Source organism: Candoia aspera, chromosome 1 (assembly GCF_035149785.1).
Source record: "Candoia aspera isolate rCanAsp1 chromosome 1, rCanAsp1.hap2, whole genome shotgun sequence".
Taxonomy (NCBI): domain Eukaryota; kingdom Metazoa; phylum Chordata; class Lepidosauria; order Squamata; family Boidae; genus Candoia; species Candoia aspera.
The window spans coordinates 69444571-69461066 of record NC_086153.1 but is presented as its reverse complement, the minus strand read 5'-3'; the positions used below and the strand labels follow the sequence as shown (position 1 = coordinate 69461066).

Here is a 16496-nt window from a genome sequence, read left to right as displayed (position 1 = left end):
GAGAGTTCCTGGAAGCCTGGCACTCAGACAAAGCAGCCATCAACAGACACTTAGAGGTAAACAACATTTACATACCATTCAAAAGAGACAATAGAAAAGCCAAAAGACCAGTATACTCCCTTGCCAGCAATCAACACCCAGATATGCAAAAATCAACACTAGGATTAACACCAGATGAACAGTCAAACAGCACCATACACCTTAATCAAGGAAATGTTAACTCAGTCAATCAACCAAGCAGCAAAAAACAGCCCAATCAAAGAACTCCCAAGGAGAGAACAACACCCACACCGACACAAGCAGGGCAAGCCACTGTATGTAAACAGAGAGCAAGGCCCACTCCCTTTTCACACCGAAGATGTTGCCTAGTCTGGCAATGAAACGTCTGCAAGAAAACAACAAGGCTCAGAGAGCACCAAGGACTCCACAGTTCAACCCTGAGCTACACATATTTGCTTTGATCGGTACATTAGTATAACTCAAAATAAATTCTAATCTTCATGTGAAGAGAAAAATCAAAATATGTCACTTAAACTCCTCAAAATAACAATGATCTTCCACGTTGCCACTACATGGTGACACATGGGCATACCAAAAGGTGTCCATTATTACTCATGCTGCTGCATTTTGAACCAGCTGTAGCTTCTGGGTGGTCTTCAAGGGTAGCCTCATGTAGAGCACATTGCAATAATCCAGTTGTGAACTGATTGGGGCATGAGTAACGGTGAAGTGCCTCCCTATCAAGGAAAGGATACAGTTGGTGCACCAGGTGAACCTGTGCAAAGGCCCTCCTAGCCAAAACTGCCACCTGCTCTTTGAGCAGTAGCTGCGAGTCCAGAAGGACCGCCCCCAAGTTACACACCAATCTTGAATGGGGAAGCGCAGCCCCATCCAAGATGAACAGTCATAACAACCCTGACCCAAAGGGCCAAATAGCCACAGCCACTCAGTCTATAAGGATTGAGCCAAAATGTGTTCCGCCCCATCCAGATCCAAACAAGATCCTCTAGCTGTCATCTGACCACCTTTTTCCACAATCTTTCCCCAAAAGGGACGATTGGAAACAGACTGATGATGAGGGGTCCAGAGATGGCCTCTTGAGGAGGGGACATACCATCTCCTTCTTCAAGGCATAGCCTCTTTCAGCCTCCTCCCAGGCTGCCTTAATAACCTAGGAGGGGTCAGGATCTAACAGAAAGGTGGCTGAACTAACAGACAGAAGGACCTTGTCCACTTCCTCAGACATAACAGAATCAAACTCAGTCCACATAACATCTCAAGTGAGTACCCTGGGCAACTTATTTGGACTTGCCCAGTGAGAATCCATCTCCAAATGAATCTGAGCAACTTCATCTGCATGAATATTCCTCACCGTTGTTCTGCAAATGATCCTGTGGCCCAGCCTGCCCCCAGTAGTGAGTGGGTCACTCTAAATAGGACTGCTGGGTGGCTGTCACTCTTTGTCTTTCTCCAACAGCACTCCAGGCATTGCTTCTAGCAAAGCATTCTACCCCTAAGTTTTCTAAATATGAAGGACATGTAGATAGGTTTAGTTTATCCCTAAATGTACATCTCATCTTGCAGAGCAGGAAATAGAAATAGGTTTACTCATCACAACTCAATAAATGCAGAGTTTTGGTCAATTATATATTTTAATGGCCTTAATGTAGTAACAATTAATGGTTGCTTCTATTCATTTTATCAACAGAATTTCATTTGTGGAATGTTGTTTTTCTGCCCTGATCTCCTTATTAAAAAACTAAAACTCTCCTGGAAATCATAAAGTTCTTAGGAAGGATCTGGAATACGGTGCAGAGATGATAATTGTAATGGAAGGAAGCAACTTGTAGAAATAATTCAATAATTTACTATATTAATAACATAACATATGCTTATATGATTATCATTAGTTATTGAGCTTGTTAAAAATAAATATAACAAGATTAGTAACTAATAATCATCATATAACCTTATAGGATATCTTCAGTGTATGTGCGTATATGTATATGCATGTATATATAAAGACATATTTAAGGTGCACATTCACTATAAAGTGATATACATTTCAGGCACCTCTCTCAAATGCTGGTGGTATAAGTGGTGATTATTCTCAAGTTTGTGGAGCTGCTAAATCATCTTGTCATATCAATGAGCAAGCCAAGGCACCTACACTGGAATTGGAAAAGTGGCAACTGGAACTGGTCAGTATTTTTACAATGTCAATTAAATTATCCTTTTAGCATTAATTAATTAAATTTATATGGCCACCCATCTCACAAGAAGTGACTGGGCAGTGTACAACATTCAAATTAATGATTTATCATTCTGGTAAAATGCTCTATTTTTATGTTGAAAGTGTATACATTTAATAAACTGTAATTAATTCAGATTGGATTAATGAAATGTTCTGTATGACCAGAAAGTGCAGTTCAAAAAGAGCTGCTAATGAGGATCAGATAAAAGACTTATTTAACCTAAAATAATTTAGCAGGTTACCATTTTTTTCTGACCTTTGTTGTTCAGCTTTAAAGCCTTATAGAGCCTGGCACCTAACTGTCTGTAAGCCCAATTTCTTTTATACCTCTTCACTCATTCACATTGGGCTCATAATTACTTTTCTCCAGGATATTGCTATTTTCTAAGGTAGGTAAGTGATGACTAAACAAAGAGGCCCTTCCGAGAATAGGTGGATGGTCTCTTCATTTTTCCATCTTTTTTAAAAACCATTCAGCAGAGTATGTTTTATTTTGTCATGTTATAAATTTTAATTTTGCAGTTTTCCTGCATTTTTATTGTATGCTGCACTTCTATTTTATATCTATTTTATATTTCTAATTTTAATAACTATAATGTTCATGGAGTAGGTTGTAAGCCTAAAGAATAAATAAAAATACTGAATCCAAGTTATATTTTATTTATTTATCAAATTTATATGGCCACCCATCTCACAAGAAGTTACTCTGGGACACGTACAATAAAACCAACAATTAAAAACATTCTACAAAAACCACTTAAAACAATTAAACGTAAATAAAAGCAAAATCACCAGCGGGAATGCATCAGAATATTATACATGATACAGCCAGCACATTGTATTCCTGCTTCAGGATCATAATTTTTAACGTTTCAGAAAAAGAAGGGCTAGACTGTTTAAAAGCCCTCCACAATAGCCATTTATGAATAATGCTACATTGAAGTATGTCTTTAATTACATGTTCTGTCTTGGTTTGAATATTAAAGTTTAATTGTCTATCTAAAAAAGGCTAAAGGAAAGCTTGTGATTTAATTTACAACAAATGATTGCATAAATCCCTAAACAATTAGATTTGACATTTAAAGTTTAACTCTGTGGATCTGTATTTTAGGGTTCTGTAAGATCCTTGTCTCAGTTACTGGCATTTCTAATTAATAATAGTTAAATAGCAGATGTAATAAAAAATACCTACTAGTTAATAATGCTCAGTTAGAATAAGTATATAACTACATCATTTTATTCTTAGGAGGGCATGGTTATTGCTGTGTAATGTAAATTAATTTCCATTTTCAGCTAGTGCAAGTTTGGCACCCAGAGTCATGATGGAGTCAGGCTGCCTGTAACTTTAATGATAAATAAATAAATGAAGAAGTTGCTAAAATTTTGCTGATGCCCTGGCAATCCTGAATGTGTCTTATCTATAGCTGAACAAAGGATATGTATTAATTTTGTTTTAAAGGAAAAATTAAAATACCTTCATGAAGAAAAGACTGAAGTGTTTGAAGCTCAGATCCAGTCTCTACGGTAAAAAAAAAATCTTTCTTTTTAGGTTGATGCTTCACTCCTCTATAGAATTGTCTCATTTTGCCTCATTATATCTATCTGTAAGTCAGTAGAAATAAATCACCATTAATTTGTCTTGTGCTCTTAAAAAATTTGAGACATGTGCTTCATAGTTTAATAAAGAGTTTGTTTCTACATGTAATTGGATGTATGTTTGCCCCTTCTCTGGTAAGACTAAGTTATTGCAAAGCATCAATCAATGTCTAGAAGGAAAAAAATCCCTAATGTTACGATCATACTGCTATTTTATACAGAAAAGACTTTCAGAACTGAATAAAGCTTGTTTCACTTGGTCCGCATCTCTCTGATACCTAAAACAGTATTTTTAAAAATACTTGTTATTTGTAAGATGAAGGATTTGTGTCTATCTACTTTGCAGCATGGTCATTTGCAGCAAAAACTTTGAAATATCCTGTGTGACTGTGAAGATTTATCAGTTCATAATTATTTATGCTTTCAAAAATGGTAGTTCATTTTATCAAATGCATGGACTATAGAAATAGTGAAGGGATAAGTAAGATAGAGAATAGATCATGATTGTAGTAGGTATATACTGTACCACATAGACATAGATGAAAGCCCACATTAGAGATTATCTTGTGGCAATGAGGACAGTGAAATGTCGGTATAGCTCTGCCCTTATTGAATCTGCTGATAGCCTTCCAGTGGCTCTATTTCAGATGACCCAGTCCTGGGATAGAGAGGGGGCCCAGGACACTCTACAGGGCCGCTGTGAGAAATATTCTGCCTATCTGGTGGATAAAGTCATCTAGATCCACTCTGACTTGGACCCTGACTGGATAGGTCCAGCTGAGGTGCTTGGTGCCTGGTCTTGTACTATGTTCTGGGATGAGTTTCAACCAGTGGCTCCTCAGGAAGTGGGCAGGGGTCTCTGTGCTATCAGTTCAGCTACCTATTTATTGGACCCAGGCCCTTCCTGGCTCATGGGAGGTGACCTTAGGTCCACGCTGTGGTGTTGGCCTCTTTGAGGGAGGGGATGGTACCTCCTGCCTTGAAGGAGGCAGTGGTGCATGGCCTGCTGATGAGACCATCCTTGGACCCAATAATTTTAGTTAACTATCATCCTGTCTCTAACCTTCCCTTTTTAGAGAAGGTTGTTGAAAAGGTAGTTGGTGTGCTGTTGATGAGAGCCCTGGAGGAAGTGGATTATCTAGACCTGTTTCAGTCAGTTCCTCCCACGATCTGGAGTGGGCAATGTCAAAATCATATATACAAACAAACTGTTTAAGACACTATCATTCAACTCAATTCCAACTCAATTCATTTCATTAAAAAAACGCACACAAAATTTCTAATTCCTAAAATAGAGACTTTCTATCATGCTGTAGGTACGTATTACCTAGCTTCTTAATTCAAAAATACCTGTGTCATAATTATTGATGTTCTTTTATTTGTCACTATTCATTTTGCCTCTCATTTCTCCTTTCACCATTCCTTCTTTCTCTCCCCATCCTTCAGTGACATGGTAATCTTTACTCAGGACAGTATTTTATGCATCTGATAATGTGGATTGTGATCCATGAAAGGTTTATGTGGTAATAAGTTGGTTGGTCTTTAATGTGGCACAAAGCTGTGGTCTTTTAGAGAATTTAAAAGCAATAAGAAAAAAGTTGTTCCTGTTGCTTTCCAATCATTATTGTACTCCAACCTTGTATGCTGTTTATAATGCTTTTATGTTGCTATTGTTGCAGAAAGGCATTATCAGAGTCACAAAAAAACTGTGAAGATCTGAGCGGAAGATTAAAACATCAGCATCTGATCAATGCAGCAAATAGTTCTAGTAGGCCTGGTGGACTTTGCTTAAATTGTGCACAGCATGAAGCAGTTCTTTCCCAGACTCATTCAAATGTCCATATGCAAACCATTGAAAGACTAACGAAGTAAGCAGATGGATAGTTCTGAATTTAAGAAAACCCCACAGAGTATAACAAGTGTAACAAATAATTTCATGAAAATAGTAATTTTAGTGCAGTTGGCTATGAAGTATTCTACAAGCCCTGTTGCAATGAATGGAAGATCTACAAGAGCTCTTTTTCTCTTCTCTCCAGCAGCCACCCACCATAGACTCATAACAGAGCGCTTTATTTGCTTCTTAATGAGTCCCTAAACTCCATTTCACATATAGTTCCTCTTTTCCTTTAACACAACAAGACATTTTCATACAGCACTTCTGGTTGGTAAGAATCTAAAAAGACTCAATATTCATCTACACTCCCAACAGAATGATGGAAGCCATCATGTAAATATAAATAATTCCATTTGTTCTCTTTTTTTGTACATTAGATTTATCCAATCAATACTTTTAAGATGCTATATTTATATGTAGATATGATTAAAAATAATGGGAGTCATTGGTTGCAAAAAAAGATTTAGAAATAAATAATAGGATTTTACCAACTGAATGAGGATCTGTCCCAATTTCATGTACTCTATTTTCTAATCATATTTAACAATTGAAGTCACTGTTATAAGTAATTGCCTATAACTACAGCTGTATGAATAATTTGTCTGCCATATATGTATTACTTATTCATCCTTATTCTAGGTAATATTTGAGGGTTTGGGGGCTGCATCTTAGTCTTAAGAAATTCTTCAGACATACAGGAAGCTGTCTGGTCATACTATGAAATCACTGAAAATAGTGGAGCTGGGTTTTTTTTCTGAGCAGTTTTTTCTGTTTGGTTTTTGTTTCAAGGTGGAAATGAGAATAGGAAGCCTCTAGGAGACAAATCTCTCTTTTTTCCACCCTTAAACTGTCCCCCTCCCCCCGCCATCCTGCCCAAAAAGCAGTTTAAAATTATGCTATTATAGTTTGGCTATATTCTGTCAGCAACAATTGCGGGGGGTAGTTCTTGGGAAGGGGTCTGTGGTTATGCCCCAGGTTACCCCTTCATAATCTAAAACCTAAACTATTGTAGAATTGTTGCTAATTTATAGCTCAACATGTAAAGATGTGGCATACTATGCATATATTTTTTTAAAAGATTATGTAGCTGGAATAAATCTAATATCTCTTTCTATATAAGTAACTTTTAAATGTTACTAAATGTTGAAGTTGCTCTTTATCTTGATGAAGTGCCTCTTACCTATCTATTGATATTTTTTTACTTTCTCATTTTTTAAGAGAGAGAGATGAGTTAATGACAGCACTTTCTACAATGAGAATAAACTTAAATGAAATGCAACAGAGGGAATGCAGTGCTTATGAACAAGTAAAACAAGCAGTACACATGACTGAAGAAGCTAATTTGGAAAGAACTAAGGTAAAATTGTGCAAACACTCACAAAATAGTTTAGGTATCTGAAATTGTATCTTCTACCTTCAAAAGGAGGTTGAAAATAATGCCTTGTTTGTGTGGTTTTGAGAGGCATCTAGCTGGCTACTTTAGGCCTTGAATGCTAAATGTAATGGACTCTGATTTAATCCATTAATATCTTTAATGATGACTGCAGACTAAAAGGGGGAGGGCAAACAAAAACACAGGAAATAGACTCAGTAGTACCTCAAAATGTTTATAGGCCACCTAATGCATATCAGATGAAGTTTCTGTTTGTCAAAAGCACTGAGGTTTTTCTCCTTACACTGGCTAAATTAACTCATGATTTTCAGCGTATGCAGAAAAGCTTTGACAAAAGAATTATTCCAAAATGTATTAGGCTATCAGTAGTCATTTTCCAGAGACTTTGGAATCCACCTTGTTTAAACTTGGGGTTTTTTTTCTCCAAAATTGCATGACTGAAATTTGACCATTTTGGTATCAAACTTCAGCATTATTTTATGGGGGTCCTTAGGGGAGGCATAATCTGGCAAATGATAGACTGACCAGTTCAATATCTGTTGTAGGCAAATTAATGGAAACTGTAATCGAAGAAGAAAAAACCCCCACTAAACATTTAGAGGAACAAGCTTTGCTGAAGTTAAAGCAGCATGAATTGTGCTATATGAACCTTCTAGAGCATGGGTATCCAACTGTAACGACCCGATTCTGTAGCTGATAAATCAGTATCCCTTACGCAAGTCACGTAGAAATATGAAGGAATATTTATTATAGCAAAAAACCTGGTACACGTTAAAGTTTTGAGTGAGGAAAGCCCACACAATCAAGGGTTTAAATCAGTGGGACTTTCAGCCCCCACCTTTCTTCCCACGCCTCTCTTCCCAGGTCGAATCCTTTGTATTGATCATAGTGCGCTTTGATCTGTCTGAGGTGCTGAAGTGTTCAGCGCAGTTTCCTGGTTATATTGCCTGCAGGCTTTGCAATTTGCATACCTGGCTGTTTACTGCAAAGTGTCAAAGTGTCACCCCACACTTCAAAGGGCTCCCCACGACCTTGTCAGTCTTAGTGGTGCCATGGCTGCCTAACAACCTGACATCCAGCTCCCCTGAAATTTACCTTTCTCCTCTCCTTCTCCACTGCTGTTGCAAACATAGAACTATGCAATACACCAACCTTTCGGCTTCCCTGGGCCACATTGAGTGAAGAGGAATTGTCTTGGGCCACACAGAAAATATATAATATAGTTAATGTATATAAGTAATAAAACTTCATTTTTTAAAATATTTTTATTATAATTTTTTTTTAAAAGGGCAACATAAAACTAGTGGGATATTTGACCTTGTTTTTGTGAAACTAATGCATCAGTGTCTGGTTCGATGAAAGTGGTTGCAATTCTCAGTGAGTTCTCGAGGTGCTCATCAGAAATTTTAATTCTAATTGTACTCTTTGTGTGCTTCATCCTTGAAAACAGTTAATCCAAATGTACATGCTGCCAAAAAGCGATGTCGTGAATAAGGCATGATTGTGAAGCGAGGGATATTTTTCTCTGGGAAGATGAGTCCTATAAAAATCCAGTAGAGAGATATGATCAATTTTTTCTTTGAGTTGAATGATTGCAACTCTATGCATTCCATTTGAAAATTCGGAGGTAATATAGTTATGTCGACTGAAAATGGAGTGGAAAATATACCAAAATATTGATGATTTTTCCAGAAATCTTGAAACCTGTTCTCAAATTCCTGTATCAAACCGAAAAGCAAGGCTACATATTTCTCGCTGTTCACAGGCCTGTGTTTAGCCAACATATTAAAATGTATAAAATTATTTTCCATAACTTGAGCTTGCTATACTTTAAGTTTCATTTCAAACGCTGTTATGGTTTGAAATACTGCAGTGATAGTTGGATTTCACCTTGAAGATGCATGTTTAACTCCTTTAAATGAACAGTCACATCCACCAAAAATGCTAAATCTGTGAGCCATTTTTCATCTTCAAGTTCTGGCACAAATTTTCTTTTTCATTCCATAAACGACTTGATTTCATTTCACAGATCATAAAATCTTTTCAGCATTTTACCCCGACTTAGCCACCGTACTTCAGAAAACTAGAAGATGTCCCCATAATCAGCATCCATACTTTTAAGGAACTCCTGGAATTGGTGATGATTCAAACCCTTGGCCCTTATGAAATTCACTGCTTTGATGACAATTTGCATGACATTATCCATTTTTAAAGCTTTCGCGCATAAATTTTCTTGATGTAGAATGCAGTGATACTTCATCAAACGTGAGTTGCCATTGGCACTTGCATCGTCTTCTATCAATTTTATAAGTCCCTCACTTTTACCAACCATCGCCGGGGTGCCATCAGTAGATATACCAGACATGTTGACAGTGGTTAAAGAAAATCACTTTAATGTCATTTTTACTGCTTCGTACAAATCAAGAGATTTAGTTGTGTCTTTTAATGGCACCAAAGAAGCCATTTCTTTGGTGACATTATATTCGTTATCAATACCTCTAATAAAAATGGCAAGTGGAGCTGTATCTGTAGCATCAGTACTTTCATCCATTGCCAAAGCATAACATTTGAAATTAGCAGCTTTACTCTTTAAACCTCTTTCGATAGATTTTCCCATTTCTTCAATTCGCCTGGCTATAGTCTGGTGAGACAAACTGAGTTTAGAAAAATCGCTTTTTTTATCAGGACAAATTATAGCTGCCACGCTTCTGTACATTGCTTAATAAACTCACCATCGGTAAATGGTTTTGATTTTTTTGCAGTCAGATTTGCTACCAAATAACTTGCTTTTATAATAGAGTCCTTTTGAGTTGTGAATTTTTTAAAAAAGAATTGTTGAGACGACAGACTGATTTTCAGTTCCGTTAATTTGTCTTTACGACAAATTCCTTGATATGCTTTGAATAAGGCAGCATGTTTTTCCATATAATGCCTTTTCAAATTGTAGTCTTTGAAAACGGACACATTTTATTTATTTATTCCAATTTCTATCACCGCCCACTCCCCCATTTTCCCTACAAATTAAGCACAGTGCCTTAGTATTTGTCTCGACAAAAAAGTACTCATCTGTCCATTTTTTGTTGAATACTCTTCCTTCATCCGCGATTTTTTTTTTCTTTTCTTTTTTGGGTTCTGTTTTCTGTTAAAACGATGTTGAAGCCATGCTGGAATAAATTTATTTAGGAATAATGTATTTTTTAAGAAATAACACAACAAGCCCATTGTAAATTGTTAGGTAGGCAAACAAAGCAAAGTTTAATAATCAAATAAGAAAACTTAACATGTCTACTTAATAATAATAACAATAAATGCCTGTCATCACAGAACATGTGTAGGTAGGTTGAAATATTACATATAACACCAAGTTGCCACAAGCTGGTATGTGTAGTGGGCGGCGGCGGTGTTAGCACTGCACTGCCCCCTCCCCTACACAGCGTTCCATTGTTTCTACCTATGCATTCCGTGATCGAGTACCATGCGATCAAGTCACGAAAAAAATTACAAAATAATGTCAAAAGTTTACAATTTGTGGGGGCTGCGTTACTAGCTGTTCAGGGCTGTGGGTTGGACATGCCTGTTCTAGAGGTTCTTTAGTGTTTCAGCAGGCACTTAAATGGAGATGACTTGGATTTTCTAAACTTCTTTAACCAAATTTCTCATCAGAGGCACTTGAGGAGATTTGGCAATCATAGCACAAGAAGACCTTTTATGGGTGCTGGCTGGCTAAAAACAGAAAGCAAAGAGTAGGAATAAATGAGCAGGTTTTTTTCAGTGGAGGAAACTAAGGAGTGAAATCCTTCAAGGATCTTTTGGGAACTAGTGCTTTTTAAATTTTGTTTAAAAGCAATCTTGACTAAAAGTAAGCAGTATGCTGGTTAACTTTGCAGATGAAACCAAACTATTCAAGTTGAAATAATTACCAAAAGTAATTATGAAGAATTCCAGAAATATCTCTTTCAACTGGGTGAATGGTCATCCAAATGGCAAATGCCGTTTCATTAAGTAAATGTAGAGTGATGTACAGTGGGGTAAAAAAATCTAACTTTACATATATACTGATAGAGTCTGATTGTCTGTAACTAACCAGGAATAAGTTCTTGGGACATGATGATAGTATCAACTCACTGTAACACAACTGTGAAAAGGCAAATTCTGTGCTAGGAATCATTAAGAAAAGGAGTAAAAATAAAACTGCCAACAAACTGCCTGGTTATCTAAGGGACTGTCTGCTGTAGTTTCTGTCCGTCTTGCATGATTCAACAGAGCTGGCATGCTCCAAGTTCCCTCCATTAAGCAGTGTCATGTGGCAGGACCTAGGCAGCATGCCTCTTTGTCATGATGCCTGTAGTCTGGAACACCATTTCCTCTGCCCCCGTTTATGAATCTTGAAAACTTGGCTTTTTCCCTGGCCTTGGGTTAGATTTAGTGGTGGGTCCTATATATTCCATCATTTTTAGAATAGATGTTCTTTTTATCCAAAAGTCACTGGGGGGGGTGGCATTATAAATTAAATAAAAACAAACATTGTAATGCCGTTATGAAAATGTGTGGTTTATCCATATCTAAAGTATAATGTATGGTTCTGGTTGCTACACTTCAAGAAGTAAATAGTAGAACTAGAAAAAGCGCAGAAAAGGGCAACCAAACTTGATCAGGGAGATATTTAGCTTGGAAAAAATGTGAATGGGGAAGACGTGATTGAGGTATATAAAATCATTCCAGGCATGGGGAAAATGGACAAGGAGAAGCTTTTCTTCTGTCTTTCAAAACACTAAAATCAGGGGTTATAATAAAACTGATTGGAAGACAATTAAGACAAATGTATTTATTTATTTATCAAATTTATATGGCCGCCCATCTCACAAGAAGTGACTCTGGGCAGCATACAGCAAAAAATACAAAAACAAACATATTGAAAGCGGTCAAATTAAAATGTTAAAAAAGCATAAAACATTAAAGAGATTAGATCAGCAAGGGAGCCCCCTCAAGGTTTCAGTGGTCCCCTGAGACCCCCAGGCCAGATGACATAGCCAGGTCTTGAGGGACTTGTAGAAAATAAGTTGGGTTGGGGGGGAGAATGTTCCATAACTGCAGGTATTTATTCACATAGCACCAATTAACTTATGTAACAGCCACTGACTTGAATGGCATGAGCAATGTCTACGATATGCTGAAATGCCATTTTCCCCCCACCCTTTCCCATTCACGTTTTTTGATAATAAGGAGAAAAATCAGTAATTTTGAGTAAACTTTTATTTGGATTTCAGTTTCACTGCTATTTGAGGTAAATGTAATAGTTCATCCTCAGAAGAAATCTGGAAACAGAGTTGCTCTGCTTCAAATACAGATTTTTACAGAGAATACATTCTCTTCCATTGGGATTTCCTTCTTCCCCTGCTTTGTTTGCGTTTGTTCTTTAAATACAGAAACTCTCAGAAAGAGGAAGAGTTGGAATAGCTGCATTGCTTGTGATTGCCAGTGAGCCATCAGTCTGGAAGAAGTGAATTTCCTGTCTCCTCAGTCTCAAGAATTTAGTGGGAGTTATGCTTTTAATTTTTCATAGCTTATGCACTGAAATTGGGGTGCCATGTGAACAGTTAAAAAGGCTTTAGACATCTCTTGCATTAGGCTGATTTATTACCTTGATCATCAGTGCCATCTCCTGTGTAATTAGTGTATTGCATCTAGATGAAAGGAATTTGTGTTGGAATCAAACATGATTTTTGCAATGGACCAGACTGTATTGTGCAAATGGAATTCAAATATGCTCTGAAAGAATGCAGCTAGCTTCAATTCCAGGAGTATTGATATGACTATATCATTGATTAACCTCAGTAATTTCAGGAGGGTAGGCAAGGTAGTCTGTTAGTAGCAAACCAAAGGTTTGTTTTGTAGTATTTTAAAATATTATATAAAATAATATTTATTATTCCCTTCATTTTAACAAGAACGTAGCAAAAACCAAAACAAATGTCAACTACCATTCCAAAATAGTTTGTGTGAACACCTAGAATTAAATGTTCATTGCTGAAGATGCCACATGCAGAGAAAGTTGTTCAGGTAAGCACTGCATCTGTGTAAGCAGTGTGCCTGTGCATGTATCCTTCTTTTTCAGAGTTGAGCCTGCATATCTGTGTAAACTGGAATCATTAGGCCTAGAATATTTTATCTTCAATGAGTACCTGTAGAGGACAGAGGGTTAAAAACAACGAACAAAAATGTTTAGAAAGATATATTTTTAAAATGGAGAATTTTTTACTTATCAACTTACCTATCAAATTCCATGTTTTAATATCAATAAAAAAATAAAATAGACTGTTGTGATTATTGAAAAATTAGTGCATGGCTGTGTCGGTTTAAGGACTTGCACTGAACCTATACAATCTGTAAACTGGTGTGGCATACTTGCTAAGGTGTTGGATTGGGACTAAGGAGACTGAGGTTCAGATTCACTCTCAGCCATGGAAATGGGGTCACTTCACCACACTCTTTCTCTATCACCTTAACTTACCTCACAGGGCTGTTGTAGGTAAAAAATAGAGGAAAGAGTACTTTGTATGGCACCTTTTGTTCCTGGAGGAAAACTGGGATAAAAGTCTAGAAAATATGTTAGTAACATTAAAAAAAAAACTTCTAGAGATTAAGTCTTGAAATATCAAAATATAAAAAATAACGGCTGTAAGGTCTCTTAATGGCAAGCTAATGATGAATAAAAGCAGCATGTTGTGGAGACTTTACTGTCAAACAACAAGAGTAGAATTGCTTTCTTTTAAGGCTGTTTATGTTTCAAAACAGGAACCAGGAAATAACTGCCTATCTAATAATACTTCTTTGCTAATGTCACATAAGAAAATAACATTTAAATTTAGTACTTTAATAAATCTGGTCTCAGATTGGAACAAAGTGTATGCTTGATGAAAAGATCAGATGAGATAAGTACATTCCCATCCGTTTCTTTATTCATTTTTCTTCACATGACATATACTTCAGAATTTGAAATCAGAATACTTACGGTGAAATGTTAATAAGTATACAGCACAGACATATCCAGCATTATCATTGATCTAAAGTTCTTTGGAAGTCACCGTAATCTATTCTTTCAACAACCACATATGAGTGACAAATTGTTTTGTGGAAAACTTTAAATATCTAAGTATACCCATAGATTTATATACTATGTGCATTCTTATATACTAGTAAGAGCATGCTTAACGTGGTCTATTTTTTAATTTCATTTTTCCCTAAAATTTAATTCTTGCCTTATATTAAAAGAATATATAATTTGGATGTATAAAATATTACAGTGGTCTTCATCATCTCCCCAGGCTTTAGTCCAGCGTGAACAGCTTAAAAGTGAAATGGAGAGGCAGAGAGATCGCCTTGAAAAAGAGTTAGCACTTCAGCTAGATAAGAGAGCTGGAGAGCGAGAAGCGGTTCGTGAAGAAATGAAGAAAGAAAAAGAAAACCTGTCATCACTGGTATTTTTCTTTCTTTTAAGTATTTTGGAGCATAAGCACTTTAGGTTTCTGGTTTGTTTGTTTTTTTAAATAGGGGCTGCATTTATGAATTCTTGTTAGAAAGAATGTGTACGTATGCAACTCTAAAAAAGAAAAAATAGAAAAAAATCTCTAAACACTTGAGCTATTTAATTATGTGTTTAAATATTTTTCACTCAGCTAGGAAAAAGCTGGAAAAATACTGAAAATCCCAGCCTCTCTCTCTCTGATAATGTCATGGCATCATTGTCACATCCTGTAGTCCTCAAGTGCAGAGTGTTGTTTTGTTTTTTAATTTCTAAAGTCTGCCTCTGGCTTAAAAAACCTGTAACAATAGAAAGGAAATAGCATCTACTGAATATGGGGAGGAAAACAGTACTGGAGAAACATTAATGGCTACATAACAGCAAAAAAAGTTCAGGTGTAGTGAAAATAGCACAGTAGAAAAATAGAAATATTTTTATTCTATAGAAATAGATATAGAAGAAATGTTAAGGATTATCTCAATACATAAGAGCGGTAGTATGATGACCATGTTTAGGTTACTTGATGACAATTGAAAGTTGTTGTTGCATACAGGCTACTTTTTAAAATTTTAGTTTTAGAAGCAGAATTTATGTGAAGCAAAATGCTTTGAGCTCATCAGTATTGTCCAAATCACTTCATTTTGAACCAGCCAAGACAGGAATTTTAGAAGGTGAGTTTGGCAGTGATGATACAGCAACTGAGTGAAGGCTTAGCCAGTATGAAGGGCATGAAAATCAAACAGTTGATCAAATCTTGATTTGAAGTCACTATTTTAACCAGAAATCTGAAGTATAACTGTCTCATTGGTGGACATTTCCTTATTTGACCCAGAGTAAAGTCTCAGTGCCAAAAGTTCATAGGGATAATGTGTTTGGTTTTTTACAGAAATCCAGAGAGAAAAACCAATTGGATGCAAAGTTACAATAACAAAGTATGTCATTAGGCTCAGTGGTTGGTTTACTGATGGATAAAGATTCTTAATATGAAATAAATTATTTCTCTGGGCAGAGAAAATCAAGTGAGTCAGAGAAAGATGGCAAGTGAGGAATAGGTGCCAGGATAAATTGGAAATAGTGTTAGGTATGATCAAGGAAAATTATCTCCATGGTTCATATCACAGCAGTTTACCCATAAAATAAAGACATAAAATGTCCACTCTATAAAAATAAAAAACAACCAACATGTAAACAAGTTACATGTAATCAGATAACTTGAGTCAGTTTCTTAAACTAAATCAAAGTGCTGAGATTTGAGAAAGGTAGCAAATAAACCAAAGACTGGCTAAGGAAAGAAAGATATCATAGTCTCAATGTAATTATAGGGCTTTGGACAAAGAATTGAAACAATTCAGGATTGTTTATTGGATGGCTTGGGACAAAGGAAAAAAAAATTGACATTTGCCACTCAATGAAAGAAACTTGGCTGTATTTATTTGTTCACTTAATTGTGCAACAAAAATATCCTTCCAAAGGAAAAAAAAAAGATTACAAACTCCTCTGATGATAAAATTTAACTTTTGTTAAGGGGGTGGCAGTATTTTAGCATTTTCTTTTTCCCCCAGCAGAGTTCTGGATTGATCAAACTGAACATTTCCAGTGTGTATGCTTGCAGGACAATGGCTGTTCGCACAATTTTGCCCTACATATTTAATTATCTGTTTGGTTTATTCAGCTGAGAAAGAAAGTTCTCTTTCCTTTCTTATGTACAGAGGTACAAAAACAGTAATAGTCAAACCTTTTGGTTTTTTAATTTTTTTTTATTAAAAGTTTTAAAGAAAACATAAAAACTAGCACCAACTAATGGAAAATAGAAAGAACAAAGAAAGAAAGAAAAGAA

The 16496-nt window shown here is 36.1% G+C and overlaps 1 protein-coding gene across 1 annotated transcript in view; it reads left to right on the top strand.

The window, feature by feature from the left end:
* The window catches only part of SDCCAG8 (SHH signaling and ciliogenesis regulator SDCCAG8), a 132892-nt gene that overhangs the window by 19050 nt on the left and 97346 nt on the right, over positions 1-16496 (top strand). Inside the window, exons 6-10 of the mRNA XM_063306278.1 lie at positions 2070-2201; positions 3714-3778; positions 5530-5718; positions 6963-7101; positions 14463-14615. Coding sequence (XP_063162348.1) covers positions 2070-2201; positions 3714-3778; positions 5530-5718; positions 6963-7101; positions 14463-14615 — 678 coding nt within the window. The remainder of the gene's footprint in view (positions 1-2069; positions 2202-3713; positions 3779-5529; positions 5719-6962; positions 7102-14462; positions 14616-16496) is intronic.